Raw genomic sequence first — 20,299 nt, 5'->3', positions numbered from 1 at the left:
AAATGTTTAGAGTTAAAATCTAACTAGAGTTTGTGTGTTTATCCAGCTTTAGATAATTTGTAAGAAAGAAAAGCAAGTTGAAATGTCTCTATAGACAGCTTAATCAGTGTCAGATGTTAATTTCATGTGTAAACCGCTTGACGAATGTCAATTATTCATTAAAAGGTCTTCAACTTAACCAGAAAAGTCTCCTATGGAAGTCGAAGTAGACACTTTTCGTGTAACCTACAAAGTTAAAATTAAAGGCTCTTGTTACAGATACTACCCCCATATCAATGTCTGTTGCCACAAAACTTTGTATACTTTGTGTGCAAATAAGAATAATGCTTTAGATTAAAAGTCCACTTTCGAGAGGTTTAAGCTGGCCCTGAAAAGGGCCGTTAAGATGATATCAACAGATGGTAGAGTTCAAGCCTTTGTCTTCTTGGCTGCTGGCTTTTTCGCTGCTGGTTTCTTGGCAGCAGGTTTTTTAGCTGCAGCTTTCTTCGGAGACTTCGTTGGCTTCTTAGGCGCCGGCTTCTTGGCAACCTTCTTCGGAGATTTCGTCTTCTTCGTGACTTTCTTGGTCGGAGATTTGGGCTTCTTGGCGACTGGCTTATTTGTGTCTTTCTTTGGCGATTTTGTCTTCTTAGCGGATGGCTTCTTGACAGCTGGTTTCTTGACGGCGGGTTTCTTGAGCTTGGCTGGAGCTTTCTTGGCGACTTCACCCAGCTTGAAAGATCCTGTGGCACCGGTACCCTTAGTCTGTTTCAACATACCAGACTTGACGCCACTTTTCAGGGCAAGCTTCAGGTGTGTGTTGACGGTCTTCTCGTCTCCCACTTTGTAGTTGGTGACGATGTACTTCAAGATCTTGCTCCTAGATGATCCACCTCTCTCTTTCAGGTCCTTTAGAGCGGCTAACACCATCTCGCTGTATTTCGGGTGTTCGACTGGCTTCTTAGGCTTGGCGGCCTTCTTTACCTTCTGGACAACGGGAGCTGGAGTTGTGTCAGTCATGATGAATTGGCAGTAGACGATGCACTGTAGTGTTAGCTCACACTTGGATAATTTGTGCTGTGTTCGCTGAGCAGCTGGTGTACATAAGCCGAGCGCGGACCGCGTAGAGAGCATCGGCGGGAACTAGGGTGTACAGGCCACATGTAATGGAAATTTGTGTTTGTTGTCGATAACAAATTCTCAAATTTTCCCGTAATTATTGCCCAGAATTACAAAACCTAATCAGTAGTTGTTTTCTGACAAGCCCTGCCAGACCTTTACGCAGAAGATTTGAGTATTTTATGAGTTGTGGGGCTGGAAATCTGTATTAAACAGTGACATAAGAGCCAATTTTTACACACAGCAAAGCTATATATGAATCTTTTCTTATTTCTGCTTTTTTTATTTATTTGTTGAACAAGTTCCTCTTGCTTTAAGATTCAGATATCAATTGCTAAACTATTACGTGCAAATTGCAGGGGAAATTGACACATTTTTATGAATCATGCGAAGTGTTTCTCAAAACTCTGGCGTTATTTGGAACTTTTCTAAAATCTGTGTTTGTAGGGATGGCCTTTGGTTGTTGTCTCATAGGAGGTGTAATAAAGTGAATCATGTGTTTTAACCAATTATACAGACAAATTCCCCTGACCATAGTCTGAATTAACATGAAGTATAAAGATTAAGTGGAAATATAACAGGTTTTGTACTGGTTTTTACACTTTATTCAGAATCTCAGCAAATCACCCAGTCTAGTTAGGTTTTACATGGATAAAGCATATGCCTCAGCACCCCCAATGTTTAAACGGATTTACCGCTAGCAAATCTTACTGTAATACTTAAAAGAATTTGCTGAATTATTGTTGTGTAGAATTATCGATTGTTTATCTGGTTTTGTGAAGAGATCAATCCTGAACTCATTACTTCCCGTTATTTTCTTCTGTCTAAATTATTTCTCTATTTCTGATAACACGTGTGGCTTATGCATGTGGATATTTATCTCTGAATAAAGACAACTCTAGCAATTATTATTCTGCAAGGACTTATATATCTTGATAAAACTATCGTTTTATGGAAACACATACATATGACAGCAGTGGAATTCTGAATTTCATAATGTATACTCCACTGTGTTTCTACTGGGTAAAATTATTCTTATTCAATTTATGCGTACAAACGTCACGTGAGGGAAAGTTAGAAAGTCGCCAAAGTTTGGTGATTTACCTCGTGCACGCCTGCTCTCCCAACCCATAAAACCGATATGAACAACTATAAAGTAAAGTCATATTCTTTGCTTGTGTAGAATAATCGTCTTTCAGTTAAAGGTTTTTTTTGTTTTGTTTTGTTTTTTTTTGGGGGGGGGGGTAATTTTCGGTGAATGTACGTTTCGTTAGTACATCCTCTATTTCACCGGTTACGTATGACCATTTGTCAATTATCTCCGTTATCGCTGCTCTGCCTTTTCTTTCTAGGCTGCACGTCTTAACTTTATCCTATTTTATAATTTTTTCAACTGCGCCTTTTCTATTCCACATTCTTTCTACAATTGGATATTGTTGTTCAGGTTATCTGTAGACTTTCACGCACAGACAGATTCAACACAACTGTATGGGGAGATTTTGCTGCCCGTTGTGTTTTTCTATGTCGTGTGATTGCCACAAAACATAGTTATTTTTCTAATTACCTTGATTTAGGACCTTTTAGCGTAATAATTCCATGAATTCTGAGTTTGTCTGCGCAACTCCTCTTAAAGTACTGTACCGACATAGCATACAGGTTCCCTATTGCATAATCTTAATGACAATCGGATCATTATCTTTACACAAGCTTTACCCTTTAATGAATACACATTGCTGAAATGCAACTGTAAAATGACAAGCCTTTGTCATGTAATCAACCATCTGGGGCCATCGGTCTACGTGGGTTGTTTTAGTTTTGATTCTCATAAACGTGAACACGACAATTGCACTTAAAAGATTTACTTTTGGCAGATCGCTTGTACAGTTAATGTCGCGTACAGAAATAATTACACTTTGGGGAAGTTGTATATATTTCCCTATGTGGGTATAAGTGCAGAGTCTGGATGTCATCTTGTAAATCATCAACTTATCACAGCATGGCCCGGCCGGGGTCGTGTCTGACACATAGGAACCCAGACACCCACCTTCCTTACCCCTCCGCTCCTTCACACGAATGCTGCCAAATGCCCAACAGAATGACTGGTTCATAAAGAAAGAAACCTATATAATAATACAATGAGCGTAATCAAGCCAGGATAACCAGGTCGCTAGAAATTCGTATTGATGTCTTAATACAATAAAATCCATTTCACCCCTTACTTCGACCTGGCAAAAGCACCCAATGCCCTTCCTCGCTTTTATGCAACATGTTACGTCTAATTCATTCTGCCCTTTTCACTTGTTTGACTAATTTCAGTAATTTCACATTGTCAGCAGGATTCTATCTCCATAGCCAGCCATAAATTATTACCCATGTTGTATAAGTATTAATACCCTACAGTCCACGCTATTACCATGCTCTATACTTGCATGTACCATGCGTCAATGAAAACGGCGCACTACTTCTCTAATCCATCCTATAATTTCTTACTGTATATACTTTCATAGTTCTTTTGTGTTCATCGTTGTTTTGGAAATTTGTTTTCCGATAATTCACCCTCAAAGTTAGGCGATGTTTGGTATATGACTGTCCCACTTGACACCCATATTTAAACTTTCGACCGTTCTACAAGTTTACTTCAATATCACCTTTATTCAAACTGGTAATAAAACGTCGATGATATTTTACGTGTGGGATCCTCACTCAGAGTCGTCATGGTAGATTTTACGATAAAGCGGGCAAATACTTCCAGTTCATCATGTTTGCCTTGTTCCTTTTCTTATGTAAATAAAATAGTATTTTTGTAGACACCAGATTCCCACCTTCAGACAATACGATCACTGAACTCAGCATCTCCTCCCTATTTCCAACTCTCTTCTTCCAGCAGGTATTAATTTCCCACCGCCAATACATAACTTTTATATATTAAGGTAATTAATTGATTAATTAATTATATTTCAGCTGATTTTATATAGGTGTGACAGATACATACATATGGCTCTACCCCCTTCGTCTATAATACAGATATATTTAATGGTCAATGCCTACTGTACTGGTCGAATTCTTTTTAGTTGCTGAAATATTTCGTTTTAACCCAAGCGACCTTTAGGTTTGGTCTGGGGAGGTGGTGTTTATCAGAAAGTGTCAGAAAGTGTACATCTTTAGGAACCGACAGATCGGTAAATGCGTTGGCTTGCAGTCTGAGGGTTTGGTCGCGGGTTCCCTCCGTGTTCTGCTTTCTTCCACCATAAAACCCGGCTGCTATCGTATAAGCGTAAAACACCAAGCAAATAAAATAAATAATTCACCTAATACAAAAATTAGTGCAGGTATTCTTAGCTAGAAAACGCGTTACGAAACCCAATATTCGACGTGAGTTCCCGGCAGTAAAGGTTTTACTTTTACTGTTACAGAGAAAGAAGATCTAGATTATGCTTAGACCAGAAAGACTCTTTCGAGGTTTTGGTTGGCCCTGAAAAGGGCCGTTGGAAGGGAATGGGAGTATTCCGTGAGATTTACGCTCTCTCTCCTCGGATACGTCTGGCCAGTTGAATATCCTTGGGCATAATGGTAACACGTTTGGCGTGGATGGCGCACAGGTTCGTGTCCTCAAACAAACCCACCAGGTAAGATTCGCTGGCCTCTTGTAGAGCCATCACGGCAGAGCTCTGGAAACGCAGATCAGTCTTGAAATCCTGGGCGATTTCACGCACCAGACGCTGGAAGGGCAGTTTGCGGATGAGAAGCTCAGTGCTCTTCTGGTAACGACGGATTTCACGGAGAGCCACTGTTCCGGGCCTGTATCTGTGAGGTTTCTTGACACCACCGGTGGCTGGGGCGCTCTTCCTGGCTGCCTTTGTGGCCAGCTGTTTTCGGGGAGCCTTTCCTCCTGTAGATTTCCTGGCGGTCTGCTTTGTACGGGCCATTTCGTCGGATGATGTGATCTGCTACAAATTTCGATCAAGTGTGACCTCACAGTGGAATACCTGGGCTTTTGTAACCGCTGTCACTAGTACGTGACTTCGTCTCATTGGATGTCTTAATGGCGCGCTTGTGGGTGATTGGTTCTTTTTACGTATCGTTCATTGGCTGGAAAATGAGCACATTGATTGGTCAATTTAGGCGCGCGCTTAGCAGTTGCCAGAAATTTAGAATCTTCCTATAGCTTTTAAACCCAACTTGGGATTGAAAAAAGCAAGACTAGCAAAAAGGGATGTCGGTTAGTACACTACCACAGCTTTGGTTAAGTTAGTCAGTTTGGTTGCTGGCTGAATATTCTTCAAATTGAGGTGAAATGACGTGTTATTAAAAGTCAGGTTTACCATATCAGAGATGAGGTTCTTGAGGGATCTCATATCCGATGTATACATATACATGTATGACGTTGTCAAGGGATAGTACAAATTACTTGTAACTCACACAACTTAGACAGATATCCAGAATCTTAAGGAACTGCAGATACATTAGTAAAACTTTTTGAAGATTTCATTAATTTTCACCTACTGAGGCCTTTTATATAGAGTTTTAAAGAAAGTATGCATATGGAATAAGCTTAGAATAATGAGTAGACCAATAAAAGTCATCAGCAATAGCAATGTATCATGCTCATCTAGTTAAATGGCACTTTTTTGAGACAAAAAGTGTCTTTAATCGTTTTTCTCGTGCGTGTATGTAAATATTTGCGTCCAGTCGATCCACAATTTGTCCTGCACGCTCATGTACGTGTATGAGACTTCTCTGTTAGTTACTTATCTTAAACCTTTCTGTGTTACACTCTTCTTAATATTTCCATCCATTAATGTTCCTTTCTTCTTCATATTTTGTGTGTATTTATGTTAATTACGTTGTTATGGTGTATTTATTTGACTATGTTTTTCTTAATTTAAATAGGGATAAGAGAGCATATACCAAATCCACTGGAGTTAATCAAAGCATTGACAGAGCAGCTTACAAGTTATATTAAAGTGAAATGCCCTTTCCGGTACAGAAGGTGATGCCAATTTGTAGCCATTTAGTTATACAATGGGAAATTTAGTATGCCATATTTTGAGTATTTCTTGTGTTTTTTCGTGTACTTATACCTTGCTATAGTCAGTATTGTGACATTTACTGACCAAGCTTTGAAGCCAAGCCCAACTACGCTGACACAGCATTGAGTTCATTGTAACCACAAAGAAGACACAATTTAATACGAATCGATTTTGTAGAGATCTAGTTACCCATGTCGTATGTTTCCCTTTTTGTTTATTAGACACATAATATTTTAGTACTGTACTAGTTTACGTGTATGATGCAAATGTTTGCTTATTGGACATTCTTGTCCTTTGACTGGCTATTATGTAATTCACTGAAAATTTATTCAAAACTTCTTACTGCCCGCAGCGGCAGGGTGACCCATCTTTTCATTGTGATACGACCCGCTGGGCAGAAATGTGGGTAACTTGTGGGCTTAATGAAAATAGTGAAGGCCGTGTTGCGGGTCGACTGAAGTGTCGGGGAAGTGGTGACACAATGTGTGAGGGGTTGGGGGGCGAAGGGGCGGTTCACCGGGTTATTGAATGTCTGACATTGAAGTCATGCTGATGATATAGACGTTGACATCCAGTCCGCGCTTATACCCGCTGACTGAAATACCTTCCATAAATTGTAATGAGTGATGTACACGACATCAGCTTTAAAATCCCACTGAAATATGCCCAAAGTATATCTAGAGGTACAATAGTTTGTTCATTGATTGGTAGGGAAAGTAAACACCTTGAAATGTCTGTATAGACAGCTTAATCAGAGACAAATGTTAATAATTTTATAATGTGTATCTCATTTTTAAATCGTTTAAAGCTTTGTTCGTTTAATGTTAATCAGAAAAGGCTGTTCTGGAAGTTGAATTAGATATGCGCCCATATTTTAGTACATGGCCCATTTCTTGTAATGTATCGAGTCAGCGCCTTAATTTTAACATATAAAGTAAGTGTATACTATATCAGCAGTGAGGGAGAGAAATGGAAAAAGTAGTTATACTATTCTAAGTATCAGTATAATATGAGAGATAACGGTAGCTAACAGTCATGATGATTTGGTAAATCCATAAAAAGATGCACCGTCATAAAGGGTTCTTGTTACAGATCATACCCCACATAAATGTTTGTCGCCAGGAAACTTCATATACAATGTGCAAATAAGAAAAGTGCTGTATTAGAATGAAAGACCACTTTGGGAAGGTTTGGTTGGCCCTGAAAAGGGCCGTTAAGGAGAAGATATAATCAGATGGAACTGTTCAAGCCTTTGTCTTCTTGGTTGAAGGCTTTTTCGCTGCTGGTTTCTTGGCAGCGGGTTTTTTAGCTGCGGCTTTCTTCGGAGATTTCGTTGGCTTTTTAGAGGCCGGCTTCTTGGTAACCTTTTTCGGGGATTTCGTCTTCTTCGTGACTTTCTTGGTCGGAGATTTTGTTTTCTTGGCCGCTGGTTTCTTTGTGACTTTCTTTGGCGATTTTGTCTTCTTAGTAGCTGGCTTTTTGGCAGCTGGTTTCTTGATGGCAGGTTTCTTTGGCTTAGCCGGGGCTTTCTTGACGACTCCACCCAGCTTAAAAGATCCTGTGGCACCGGTACCCTTAGTCTGTTTCAACATACCAGACTTGACGCCACTTTTCAGGGCAAGCTTCAGGTGTGTGTTAACGGTCTTCTCGTCTCCCACTTTGTAGTTGGTGACGATGTACTTCAAGATCTTGCTCCTAGATGATCCACCTCTCTCTTTTAGATCCTTGAGAGCGGCTACCACCATTTCGCTGTATTTCGGGTGTTCGGCTGGCTTCTTAGGCTTGGTGACCTTCTTTACCTTCTGGACAACGGGAGCTGGAGTTGCGTCAGTCATGATGAATCGGCAGTAGACGATGCACTGTAGTGTTGGCTATCTCACACTTGGGTAATTTGTGTTGTGTTAACTGAGCAGCTGGTGTACATAAGCCGAGCGCGGACCGCGTAGAGAGCATCGGCGGGAACGAGGGCTTACAAGCCACATGTAATGGAAATTTGTGTTTGTTGTCGATAACAAATTCTCAATTTTATCCGAAGTTGTTGCCCAGAATTACAAAACTGTATTAGCAGTTGTTTTTTGACAAGCCCTGCCAGATATCTATGCAGACTATTTGAGTAATTTGAAAGTTGTGGGGCTGGAAATCTGTATTGAGGAGAGACTGGAGTGACCATTTTTACAAACAGCAAAACAAAGTATCTATCTTCTTTCATTTCCCATCATTTTTACCTCTTTATAGAACAGGTTTCTTGTTCACAAGGACTTAGGTAACAATTGCCAAAATATAGAGAGCAATTTTATGCAAAAATTGACACAGTTTTGATTAGTTTTTGATGTGTCTCAAAAATTGTGAGTCTTTTTAGCTAGTCTATGACCCATGTTTGAGGTAATAGCCTTTGATAATTTTACCATAGCGTGTGTAATAAAGTGAATGATGTCTTTTGACAAATTTACCGTTTAAATATAAAAACAAAGACTATTGAACATAAACTGAATTAAGATATAACGCAAACATGAATGAAACAACAAGTTTTTAAAATTGTTTCTGAATATCAAGAAATCAGCCTTGTTTATATAATAGGTAACGGATGTAGCATATGCCCCCAATGCATCCAATGCTTAAATGGATTTACGTGTAGCAAATGTAATTCCTGAAATATAATTGTCCTGAAACAATTATTTTGTGTTTCAACTTACAGTTGTAATTTTTTTTACTGAACAGATCAGTCATGGACTCTTTGCTCAAATTTATTTTTTATTTCTCTCTTAACTACTTCTCTTTTCAATTGAAAGCTTCTAGCTTGTGCATGTGGATATTTGTTTCTGAGCAATTGTTTGAAAGAAGAAAACGCAAAACAGAGTATGTATTTCCTCGCAGGTGCATGCCATAAAAAATCTAATATGTACCTCATGTTGATAAATTATAAATAGAGTCAGCGCCAAAATTCGCTGTGAGCGACTCCATTTTGCCTAAGAACTAGTCCGGAAGTGTTCTGTATTAGGAGGAGAATTGCTGTCGGAAACCGCCAAAATATAGTTCGTACATTTCCGGTGGAATTCTTCTTTCCAGAAGGTAGCGAACAGTACAGTTCATTTTCCACTTGACGATCGGGAAGCTGGAATGTTGGACGTAGGTTCCGAGTTTACACGAACAAGCCGGCAGTTTTAACGACTGTCACTGGCTGAGAGGCAACACACCAAAAGCTTAAATTACAGGTCGTTAAAGACTGAGGACGCGATGGACTCTGCGATTTATGCCAGCTTTGCCGTTTTCAGGCTTAACGCGTATAGCGAGGAAAAATCACAAAATTACGTGGCAGGCACCACCAGATAGAAAAAAATGTGCTCCTTTCAGCCTATACTGTCATGTTTTTAAGTTTCCTTCTCCTTAAATTTTATTATGCATGTATGTATTTGTCTTGGAACAACTGTCTTATATGGAAGACATATGACGTTAGTGGCTTCTCAATTAGATGTCCATTTTACAGTGTTTGTACTATTCAGTGTTTCTACTGTTCTCGGTTGTTCTTATTCAGCTCATTTGTACACACAAGATGCTAGTTCAAAAGTCACATGTAAGAAATTTTCTGACTAACTGGCCAAAATTCTGTGGTTTACCCAGGGCCCTCCAATTCTGACGGAAAACTGACGTAAATGACAAAGTCATATTGCTGGCATGCGTATATATGTGTCTCTCAATAAAAATGATTTTTGTTTCAATTTTCAGTCATGTTTTTATTTCCACAACACTCATTTTGTAAATATATGTCCACAATATAGTTCTCGCTAAGCAATAGAGCAGAACAAATATACCGTAGCCAATCAATAAGAAACCAACAAAAACTATGTTTTACACAGATTTTGTAAGGTATTAACACAGCGAATAGCGACATCAGTAGAATAACTCGGTTCCATTTTTATACACCTTGTACAGTGGCCTGAATACAAAAATTCTACAGGTTTTGCTTTGGCACTAAAACTCGCACAAGATATTTTGCGGACTCATAATTCAGGAGTGCAGTTTAGGAGCACCCATAAAGGTGTGCAGTAATAATTGTCTAGAAAGCCAGCATTGCTGGGCACATCTCCACATACACGGAGTAAATACCGAGTTAACCATGTAACAATTCTTATATTTGTATAGATAAAACTTTATCCATAGTGGCAGTAAACAGGTGGAACTTCATACCCACGGCTCCTACTTTACTTATGGTACATAACCTGTTTGTGCTCTGCTAGTCTGTTTTCGATTGAAGTAATCTGGGTAATAATAATCCACCGCCTTCCACCTAATGGTTGAAATAACCTTAAAACCTGCATTTTAACCATGTTCAGTTGTGTCCCACATTAGTCACGTACACCTCCTGAGGTCTCCCATCAGTCATAGCTAATATTCGACGTGAGTTCCCGGCAGTAAAGGTTTTACTTGTATTGTTACAGGGAAATAAGATCTAGATTATGCTCAGACCAGAAAGACTCTTTCGAGGTTTTGGTTGGCCCTGAAAAGGGCCGTTGGAAGAGAATGGGAGTATTCCGTGAGATTTAAGCTCTCTCTCCTCGGATACGTCTGGCCAGTTGGATATCCTTGGGCATAATGGTGACACGTTTGGCGTGGATGGCGCACAGGTTTGTGTCCTCAAACAAACCTACCAGGTAAGATTCGCTGGCCTCTTGTAGAGCCATCACGGCAGAGCTCTGGAAACGTAGATCAGTCTTGAAATCCTGGGCGATTTCACGCACCAGACGCTGGAAGGGCAGTTTTCGGATGAGAAGTTCAGTGCTCTTCTGGTAACGACGGATTTCACGGAGAGCCACTGTTCCGGGCCTGTATCTGTGAGGTTTCTTGACACCACCGGTGGCTGGGGCGCTCTTCCTGGCTGCCTTGGTGGCCAGCTGTTTTCGGGGAGCCTTTCCTCCTGTAGATTTCCTGGCAGTCTGCTTTGTACGGGCCATGTCGTCGGATGATGTGATCTGCTACAATTTTGGATCAAGTGTGACCTCAGAGTGGAATACCTGGGCTTTTGTAACCACTGTCACTTGTACGTGACTTCATCTCATTGGTTGTCTTAATGGCGCGCTTGTAGGTGATTAGTTCTTTTTACGTATTGTTCATTGGCTGAAAAATGAGCACATTGATTGGTCAATTTAGGCGCGAGTTAGCAGTTGCCAGAAAATTAGAATCCTCCTATAGCTTGTAAACTCAAACTTGGATTAAGGAAAGCAAGATTAGCAAAAAGGGATGTCTGTTAGTAGACTACCACAGCTTTGGTTGATTGCTGGCTGAATATTCTTCAAATTGAGGTGAAATGATGGTTTATTAAAACCAGGTTTACCATATCAGTGATGAGGTTCTTGAGGGATCTTATATCCCATGTATGCATATACATGTATGACGTTGTCAAGGGATAGTACAAATTACTTGTAACTCATACAACTTAGAAAAATATCCATAAAGTCATGAACTGCAGATATATTAGTAAAAATTTTGAAGATTTCATTAATTTCACCTACTGAGGCCTTTTATATAGAGTTTTAAAGAAAGTCTGAATATGCAAAGGGCTTAGAATAATGAGTAGGTTAATAAAAGTCATCAGCAATAGCAATGTATAATGTTCATCTAGTTAAAATCGCACTTTTTTGAGACAAAAAGTGTCTTTAATCGTTTTTTCTCGTGCGTGTATGTAAATGTTTGCGTCGAGTCGATCCACAATTTTGTCCTGCACGCTCATGTACGTGTAAGAGACTTTTCTGTTAGTTACTTATCTTAAACTTACTGTGTTACACTCTTCTTAATATTTCCATCCATTAATGTTCCTATCTTCGTCATGTTTTGTGTGTATTTATGTTAATTACGTTGTTATGGTGTATTTATTTGACTATGTTTTTCTTAATTAAAATAAGGGATAAGAGAGCATATACCAAATCCACTGGAGTTAACCAAAGAATTGACAGAGCAGCTTACAAGTTATATTAAAACATGAAATGCCCTTTCCGGTACAGAAGGTGATGCCAATTGTAGCCATTTAGTTATACAATGGGAAATTTTGTATGCCATATTTTTGAGTATTTCTTGTGTTTTTTCGTGTACTTATACCTTGCTATAGTCAGTATTGTGACATTTACTGACCAAGCTTTGAAACGAAGCCCCTACACAGACACAGCATTGAGTTTGTTGTAACCACAAAGTAGACACAATTTAATACGAGTCGATGTTGTAGAGGTCTAGTTACCCATGTCGTATGTTTCCCTTTTTGTTTATTAGACACATAATATTTTAGTACTGTACTAGTCTACGTGTATGATACAAATGTTTGCTTATTGGACATTCTCTCCTTTGACTGGCTATTATGTAATTCATGAAAATTTATTCAAAACTTCTTACTGCCCGCAGCGGCAGGGTGATCCAGCTTTTCATTGTGATACGACCCGCTGGGCAGAAATGTGGGTAACTTGTGGGCTGAATGAATATAGTGAGGACAGGGTTGCAGGTGGGCTGAATTGTCGGGTAAGTGGCGACACTTTGTGAGGGGCGAAGGGGCGGTTTACCGGCCATTTGAATGTCTGGCACTCAAGTCATGGTGCTGATATAGATGTTGACATCCAGTCCGCGCTTATACCCGCTGAGTGAAAAACCTTCCATAAAATTGTAATGAGTGATGTACACGACATCAGCTTTAAAATCCCACTGAAATATGCCCAAAGTATAGCTAGAGTTAAAATAGTTGTTTCATTGATTGGTAGGGAAAGTAAACACCTTGAAATGTCTCTATAGACAGCTTAATCGGAGACAAATGTTAATAATTTTATAATGTGTAACTCATTTTTAAATCGTTTTTTCGTTTAAAGCTTTATTCATTTAATGTTAATCAGAAAAGGCTGTTCTGGAAGTTGAATTAGATATGAGCCCATATTTTAGTACACGGCCCATTTCTTGTAATTTACCGAGTCAGCGCCTTAATTTTAACATATAAAGTAAGTGTATACTATATCAGCAGTGAGGGAGAGAAATGGAAAAAGTAGTTATACTATTCTAAGTATCAGTATAATATGAGAGATAACGGTAGCTAACAGTCATGATGATTTGGTAAATCCATAAAAAGATGCACCGTCATAAAGGGTTCTTGTTACAGATCATACCCCACATAAATGTTTGTCGCCAGGAAACTTCATATACAATGTGCAAATAAGAAAAGTGCAAATAAAGTAAGTGTATACTGTATCAGCAGTTAGCGAGAGATATTGAAAACGTAGTTATACTATCCTAAGAAGTATCAGCAGAATATGAGAGATAACGGTAGCTAACAGTCATGATGATTTCCTAAATTCATAAAAAAGGTGCACCGTCATAAAGGGCTCTTGCTACAGGTCTTACTTCAACAATAAACGTTTCTTGCCAAGAAACTTTGTATGGAATAAGAAAAGTGCTATAATAGAATGAAAGACCACTTTCGGGAGGTTTGGTTGGCCCTGAAAAGGGCCGTTAAGGAGAAGATATCAAAAAATGGAACTGTTCAAGCCTTTGTCTTCTTGGCTGCTGGTTTCTTGGCTGCAGGCTTTTTAGTCGCTGCTTTCTTCGGAGACTTCGTTGGCTTTTTAGAGGCCGGCTTTTTGGCAGCCTTCTTGGGAGATTTCGTCTTCTTCGTGACTTTCTTGGTCGGAGATTTTGTTTTCTTGGCCGCTGGTTTCTTTGTGACTTTCTTTGGCGATTTTGTCTTCTTAGTAGCTGGCTTTTTGGCAGCTGGTTTCTTGACGGCAGGTTTCTTTGGCTTAGCCGGGGCTTTCTTGGCAACTTCACCCAGCTTAAAAGATCCCGTGGCCCCGGTACCCTTAGTCTGTTTCAACATACCAGACTTGACGCCACTTTTCAGGGCAAGCTTCAGGTGTGTGTTGACGGTCTTCTCGTCTCCCACTTTGTAGTTGGTGACGATGTACTTCAAGATCTTGCTCCTAGATGATCCACCTCTCTCTTTCAGATCCTTGAGAGCGGCTACCACCATTTCGCTGTATTTCGGGTGTTCGGCTGGCTTCTTAGGCTTGGTGGCCTTCTTTACCTTCTGGACGACGGGGGCGGGAGTTGTGTCAGTCATGATGAATCGGCAGTAGAAGATACACTGTATTGTTAGCTATCCCACACTTGAATGATTTGTGCAGTGCCCGCTGGCCAGCTGGTCTACATAACCCGAGCGCGGACCGCGTAGAGAGCATCGGCGGGAAGGAGGGCTTACAAGCCACATGTAATGGAAATTTGTGTTTGTTGCCGATAACAAATTCTCAAATTTTTCCGTAGTTGTTGCCCAGAATTACAAAACTGTATGAGAAGCTGTTTTTTGACAAGCCCTGCCACATATCTTCGCAGATTATTTGAGTAATTTGAGAGTTGTGGGGCTGGAAATCTGTATTAAAGAGAGACTAGACTGACCATTTTTACAAACAGCAAAACAAAATATCAATCTTTTTTATTTCCCATCATTTTTACTTCTTTATAAAACAGATTTCTTGTTCACAAGCATTCAGGTAACAATTGCCAAAATATAGAGAGCAATTTTACGCAAAAATTTACACAGTGTTGATAAGTTTTTGATGTGTCTTAAAAATTTTTTGTCTTTTTAGCTGGTCTATGACCCATGTTTGAGGTAATAGCCTTTGATAATTTTACCATAGCGTGTGTAATAAAGTGAACGATGTCTTTTGACAAATTTACCGTTTAAATATAAAAACAAAGACTATTGAACATCAACTGAAATAACACATAACACCAACCTGAATGAAACAGCAAGTTTTTGAAATTGTTTCTGAATATCAAGAAATCAGCCTTCTTTATATAATAGGTAACGGATGTAGCATATGCCCCAATGCATCCAATGCTTAAATGGATTTACGTGTAGCAAATGTTGTCCTAATTCCTGAAACAATTTGCTGAATTATTTTGTGTTTCAACTTACAGTTGTAATTTTTTGTAGTGAACGGATTAATAATGGCCTGATTGCTCAAATGTATTTCTTATTTCTCTCTTAACTGCTTCTCTTTTCAATTAAAAGCTTCTAGCTTGTGCATGTGGATATTTGTTTCTGAGCAATTGTTTGAAAGAAGAAAACGCAAAACAGAGTATGTATTTCCTCGCAGGTGCTTGCCATTAAAAAGTCTAATATGTCAGATAGGAAAAATGTGCTCTTTTCAGCCTATAGTGTCATGTTTTTAAGTTTCCTTCTCCTTTAATTTTATTATGCATGTATGTATTTGTCTTGGAACAACTGTCTTATATGGAAGACATATTACGTTAGTGACTTGTGAATTTCATCATGTCCATTTCACAGTGTTTCTACTATTCTGTGTTTCTACTGTTCTAGGTTGTTCTTATTCAGCTCATTTGTACACACAAGATGCTAGTTCAAAAGTCACATGTAAGAAAGTTTCTGAGTAAGTTGCCAAAATTGTGTGGTTTACCCTGAGCTCTCCTCTTCTGACTAACTGACGGAAAACTATGAAGTAAATGACAAAGTCATATTGCTGGCATGCGTATATATTTGTGTCTCAATAAAAATGATTTTTTCGTTGTAATTTTCAGTCATTTTTTTTGTCTGTTTTTATTTCGACAACAGTCAGTTTGTAAATATATGGCAACAATGTCTGGTTGTGAACTGCATTCGTTCTAGCCCACACTCTGCCTTCAATTTGCATTCGCCGTTACTCAGGTTATTTGTAGATTTAAAAAACATACATTTCTTGCAGGGACCTCCATCGAGATTATGAAGCCTATGAAAAACTAAACATTCTTTTCTTCTTAGTAAAATTTGTCACAGTTTATATGGCAGTGACGTTCTCGCCAAGCAACAATGTAGAACAAATATACCGTTGCCAATCAATAGGGTTTTACACAGATTTTGTAAAGTATTAACACAGCGAATAGCGACATCAGTAGAATAACTCGGTTCCAGTTTTATATGCCTTGTATGGTGGTCTGAATACAATAATTCTCTGGGTTTTGCTTTGGTACTAAAACTCGCAAAAGATATTTTGTAGACTCATAATTAAGGATTGCAGTTTACGAGTTAAATAGCACCCATGAAGGTGTGCAGTAATAACTGTCCAGAAAGCCAGCATTGCTGGACACATTTCCACATACACGGAGTAAATACTGAGTTAACTATGTAACAGTTCTTATAATTGTACAGATAAATCTTAACCTATAGTGGCAATTAACAGGCGGACCCACGTCCACGCCCCCTACTTTACTTATAGTACATAGTCTGCTCGTACAGAAAAAATTGTTGCTCTGCTATATTTTTTCCGATTGAAGTAGACTGGGTAATAATAATTCACCGTCTTCCACGTAATGGTTGAAATAACCATAAAACCTGCATTTTAACCATTTTCCATTGTGTCCCACATTAGTCACGTACAATCAGAGAACTGCCTGCGGTCTCCCATCAGTCATAGCTAATGTTCGACGTGAATTCCCGGCAGTAAAGGTTTTCCTTGTATTGTTTACAGGGAAAGAAGATCTAGATTATGCTCAGACCAGAAAGTCTCTTTCGAGGTTTTGGTTGGCCCTGAAAAGGGCCGTTGGAAGGGAATGGAGGTGTTCCGTGAGATTTAAGCTCTCTCTCCTCGGATACGTCTGGCCAGTTGGATATCCTTGGGCATAATGGTAACACGTTTGGCGTGGATGGCACACAGGTTCGTGTCCTCAAACAAACCTACCAGGTAAGATTCGCTGGCCTCTTGTAGAGCCATCACGGCAGAGCTCTGGAAACGCAGATCTGTCTTGAAATCCTGGGCGATTTCACGCACCAGACGCTGGAAGGGCAGTTTTCGGATGAGAAGCTCAGTGCTCTTCTGGTATCGACGGATTTCACGGAGAGCCACTGTTCCGGGCCTGTATCTGTGAGGTTTCTTGACACCACCGGTGGCTGGGGCGCTCTTCCTGGCTGCCTTAGTGGCCAGCTGTTTTCGGGGAGCCTTTCCTCCTGTAGACTTCCTGGCGGTCTGCTTTGTACGGGCCATGTCGTCGGATGATGTGATCTGCTACAAATTTGGATCAAGTGTGACCTCACAGTGGAATACCTTGGCTTTTGTAACCTCTGTCACTTGTACGTGACTTCGTCTAATTGGTTGTCTTAATGGCGCGCTTGTGGGTGATTGGTTCTTTTTACGTATCGTTCATTGGCTGAAAAATGAGCACATTGATTGGTCATTTTAGGCGCGCGTTTAGCAGTTGCCAGAAAATTAGAATCTTCCTATAGCTTGTAAACCCAACTTGGGATTGAAGAAAGCAAGACTAGCAAAAAGGGATGTCGGTTAGTTCACTACCACAGCTTTGGTTAAGTTAGTCAGTTTGATTGCTGGCTGAATATTCTTCAAATTGAGGTGAAATGATGTGTTATTAAAACCAGGTTTACCATATCAGTGATGAGGTTCTTGAGGGATCTTATATCCCATGTATGCATATACATGTATGAGGTTGTCAAGGGATAGTACAAATTACTTGTAACTCATACAACTTAGACAGATATCCAGAATGTTAAGGAACTGCAGATACATTAGTAAAAAATTTTGAAGATTCCATTATTATTCATCTAATGAGGCCTTTTATATAGAGTTTTAAAGAAAGTATGCATATGGAATAAGCTTAAAATAATGAGTAGACCAATAAAAGCCATCAGGAATAGCAATGTATGATGTTCATCTAGTTAAATGGCATTTTTTTTTTAGACCAAAGGTTTCTTTAATCGTTTTGCTCGTGCGTGTATGTAAATGTTTGCGTCCAGTCGATCCACAATTTGTCCTGCACGCTCATGTACGTGTATGAGACTTTTCTGTTAGTTTCTTATCTTAAACCTTACTGTGTTACACTCTTCTTAATATTTCCATCCATTTTTGTTCCTATCTTCGTCATGTTTTGTGTGTATTTATGTTTATTACGTTGTTATGGTGTATTTATTTGACTATGTTTTTCTTAATTTAAATAGGGATAAGAGAGCATATACCAAATCCACTGGAGTTAACCAAAGAATTGACAGCAGCTTACAAGTTATATTAAAACATGAAATGCCCTTTCCGGTACAGAAGGTGATGCCAATTTGTAGCCATTTACTTATACAATGGGAAATTTAGTTTGCCATATTTTGAGTATTTCTTGTGTTTTTTCGTGTACTTATACCTTGCTATAGTCAGTATTGTGACAATTTACTGACCAAGCTTTGAAGCCAAGCCCAACTACGCAGACACAGCATTGAGTTCATTGTAACCACAAAGTAGACACAATTTAATACGAAGCAATTTTGTAGAGATCTAGTTACCCATGTCGTAGGTTTCCCTTTTTGTTTATTAGACACATAATATTTTAGTACTGTACTAGTTTACGTGTATGATGCAAATGTTTGCCTATTGGACATTCTTGTCCTTTGACTGGCTATTATGTAATTCATTGAAAATTTATTCAAAACTTCTTACTGCCCGCAGCGGCAGGGTGACCCAGCTTTTCATTGTGATACGACCCGCTGGGCAGAAATGTGGGTAACCTGTGGGCTGAATAAAAATATTGAGGACCGTGGTGCGGGTGGGCTGAAGTGTCGGGGAAGTGGTGACACTATGTGTGAGGTGTTGGGGGCGAAGGGGCGGTTTACGGGCTAATTGAATGTCTGACACTCAAGTCGTGCTGCTGATATAGACGTTGACATCCAGTCCGCCCTTATACCATCTGAGTGAACTACCTTCCATAAATTGTAATGAGTGATGTACACGACATCAGCTTGAAAAGCCTACCGAAACATGCCCAAACTATATCTAGCGGGACAATAGTTTGTTCCTTGACTGGTAGGAAAAGTAAACAACTTGAAATGTCTGTATAGAGAGCTTAATCAGAGACAAATGTTAACAATTTTATAATGTGTAACTCATTTTAAATCGTTTATTCGTTTAAAGCTTTATTCGTTTGAAGTTAACCAGAAAATGCTGTTCTGGAAGTTGAAGTATATATGAGCCCATACTTTAGTAGACGGCCCATTTCTTATAATGTACCGATTCAGCGCCTTAATTTTAACGTATAAAGTAGGTGTATACTGTATCAGCAGTTAGCGAGAGATACGGAAAACGTAGTTATACTATCCTAAGTATCAGCAGAATATGAGCGATAACGGTAGCTAACAGTCATGATGATTTGGTAAATTCATAAAAAAGGTGCACCGTCATGAAGAGCTCTTGCAACAGGTCTTACTTCCAACCTTAAATGTTTTTTGCCAAGAAACATTGCATCGAATAAGAAAAGTGCTATAATAGAATGAAAGACCACTTTCGGAGGTTTGGTTGGCCCTGAAAAGGGCCGTTAAGGAGAAGATATCAAAAAATGGAACTGTTCAAGCCTTTGTCTTCTTGGCTGCTGGCTTTTTCGCTGCTGGTTTCTTGGCTGCAGGCTTTTTAGTCGCTGCTTTCTTCGGAGACTTTGTTGGCTTTTAGAGGCCGGCTTTTTGGCAACCTTCTTGGGAGATTTCGTATTCTTCGTGACTTTCTTGGTCCGGAGATTTTGTTTTCTTGCCGCTGGTTTCTTTGTGACTTTCTTTGGCGATTTTGTCTTCTTAGTAGCTGGCTTTTTGGCAGCTGGGTTTCTTGACGGCAGTTTCTTTGGCTTAGCCGGGGCTTCTTGGCGACTTCACCCAGCTTGAAAGATCCCGTGGCACCGGTGCCCTTAGTCTGTTTCAACATACCAGACTTGACGCCACTTTTCAGGGCAAGCTTCAGGTGTGTGTTGACGGTCTTCTCGTCTCCCACTTTGTAGTTGGTGACGATGTACTTCAAGATCTTGCTCCTAGATGATCCACCTCTCTCTTTCAGATCCTTGAGAGCGGCTACCCACCATTTCGCTGTATTTCGGGTGTTCGGCTGGCTTCTTAGGCTTGGTGGCCTTCTTTACCTTCTGGACAACGGGAGCTGGAGTTGTGTCAGTCATGATGAATCGGCAGTATCGATGCACTGTAGTGTTAGCTATCTCACACTTGGGGTAATTTGTGATGTGTTCGCTGAGCAGCTGGTGTACATAAGCCGAGCGCGGACCGCGTAGAGAGCAATAGCGGGAACGTGGGCTTACAGGGCCTCATGTAATGGAAATTTGTGTTTGTTGTCGATAACAAATTCTCAAATTTTTCCGTAGTTGTTGCCCAGAATTACAAAACTGTATCA

The 20,299-nt window shown here is 39.7% G+C and overlaps 5 protein-coding genes and 1 pseudogene across 5 annotated transcripts; all 6 read right to left on the bottom strand.

Annotated features, from left to right (window-relative positions):
- Positions 1–408: 408 nt before the first annotated feature.
- On the bottom strand, positions 409–963 carry LOC135462550 (late histone H1-like). Its single transcript, XM_064739779.1, has one exon. The coding sequence runs from the start codon at positions 907–909 to the stop codon at positions 409–411; it is 501 nt and encodes a 166-aa protein (XP_064595849.1). The 5' UTR covers positions 910–963.
- Positions 964–4,613: 3,650 nt separating this feature from the next.
- LOC135474126 (histone H3) lies at positions 4,614–5,024 on the bottom strand. Its single transcript, XM_064754147.1, has one exon. It carries the CDS (start codon positions 5,022–5,024, stop codon positions 4,614–4,616), a length of 411 nt encoding a protein of 136 aa, XP_064610217.1.
- Positions 5,025–7,372: 2,348 nt separating this feature from the next.
- On the bottom strand, positions 7,373–7,963 carry LOC135462539 (histone H1-delta-like). Its single transcript, XM_064739768.1, has one exon. It carries the CDS (start codon positions 7,961–7,963, stop codon positions 7,373–7,375), a length of 591 nt encoding a protein of 196 aa, XP_064595838.1.
- A 2,703-nt stretch (positions 7,964–10,666) lies between these two features.
- Positions 10,667–11,077, bottom strand: LOC135474109 (histone H3). The gene has a single exon (XM_064754123.1). It carries the CDS (start codon positions 11,075–11,077, stop codon positions 10,667–10,669), a length of 411 nt encoding a protein of 136 aa, XP_064610193.1.
- A 2,558-nt stretch (positions 11,078–13,635) lies between these two features.
- LOC135462528 (histone H1-delta-like) lies at positions 13,636–14,211 on the bottom strand. The gene has a single exon (XM_064739757.1). The coding sequence runs from the start codon at positions 14,209–14,211 to the stop codon at positions 13,636–13,638; it is 576 nt and encodes a 191-aa protein (XP_064595827.1).
- A 2,506-nt stretch (positions 14,212–16,717) lies between these two features.
- On the bottom strand, positions 16,718–20,069 carry LOC135474087 (histone H1-delta-like; annotated as a pseudogene).
- Positions 20,070–20,299: the final 230 nt, after the last annotated feature.

The sequence above is a fragment of the Liolophura sinensis genome, chromosome 1 (genome assembly GCF_032854445.1).
Source record: "Liolophura sinensis isolate JHLJ2023 chromosome 1, CUHK_Ljap_v2, whole genome shotgun sequence".
Lineage (NCBI taxonomy): Eukaryota > Metazoa > Mollusca > Polyplacophora > Chitonida > Chitonidae > Liolophura > Liolophura sinensis.
The sequence above is the reverse complement of the archived record's forward strand: the minus strand, read 5'-3'. Positions and strand labels throughout refer to the sequence as shown.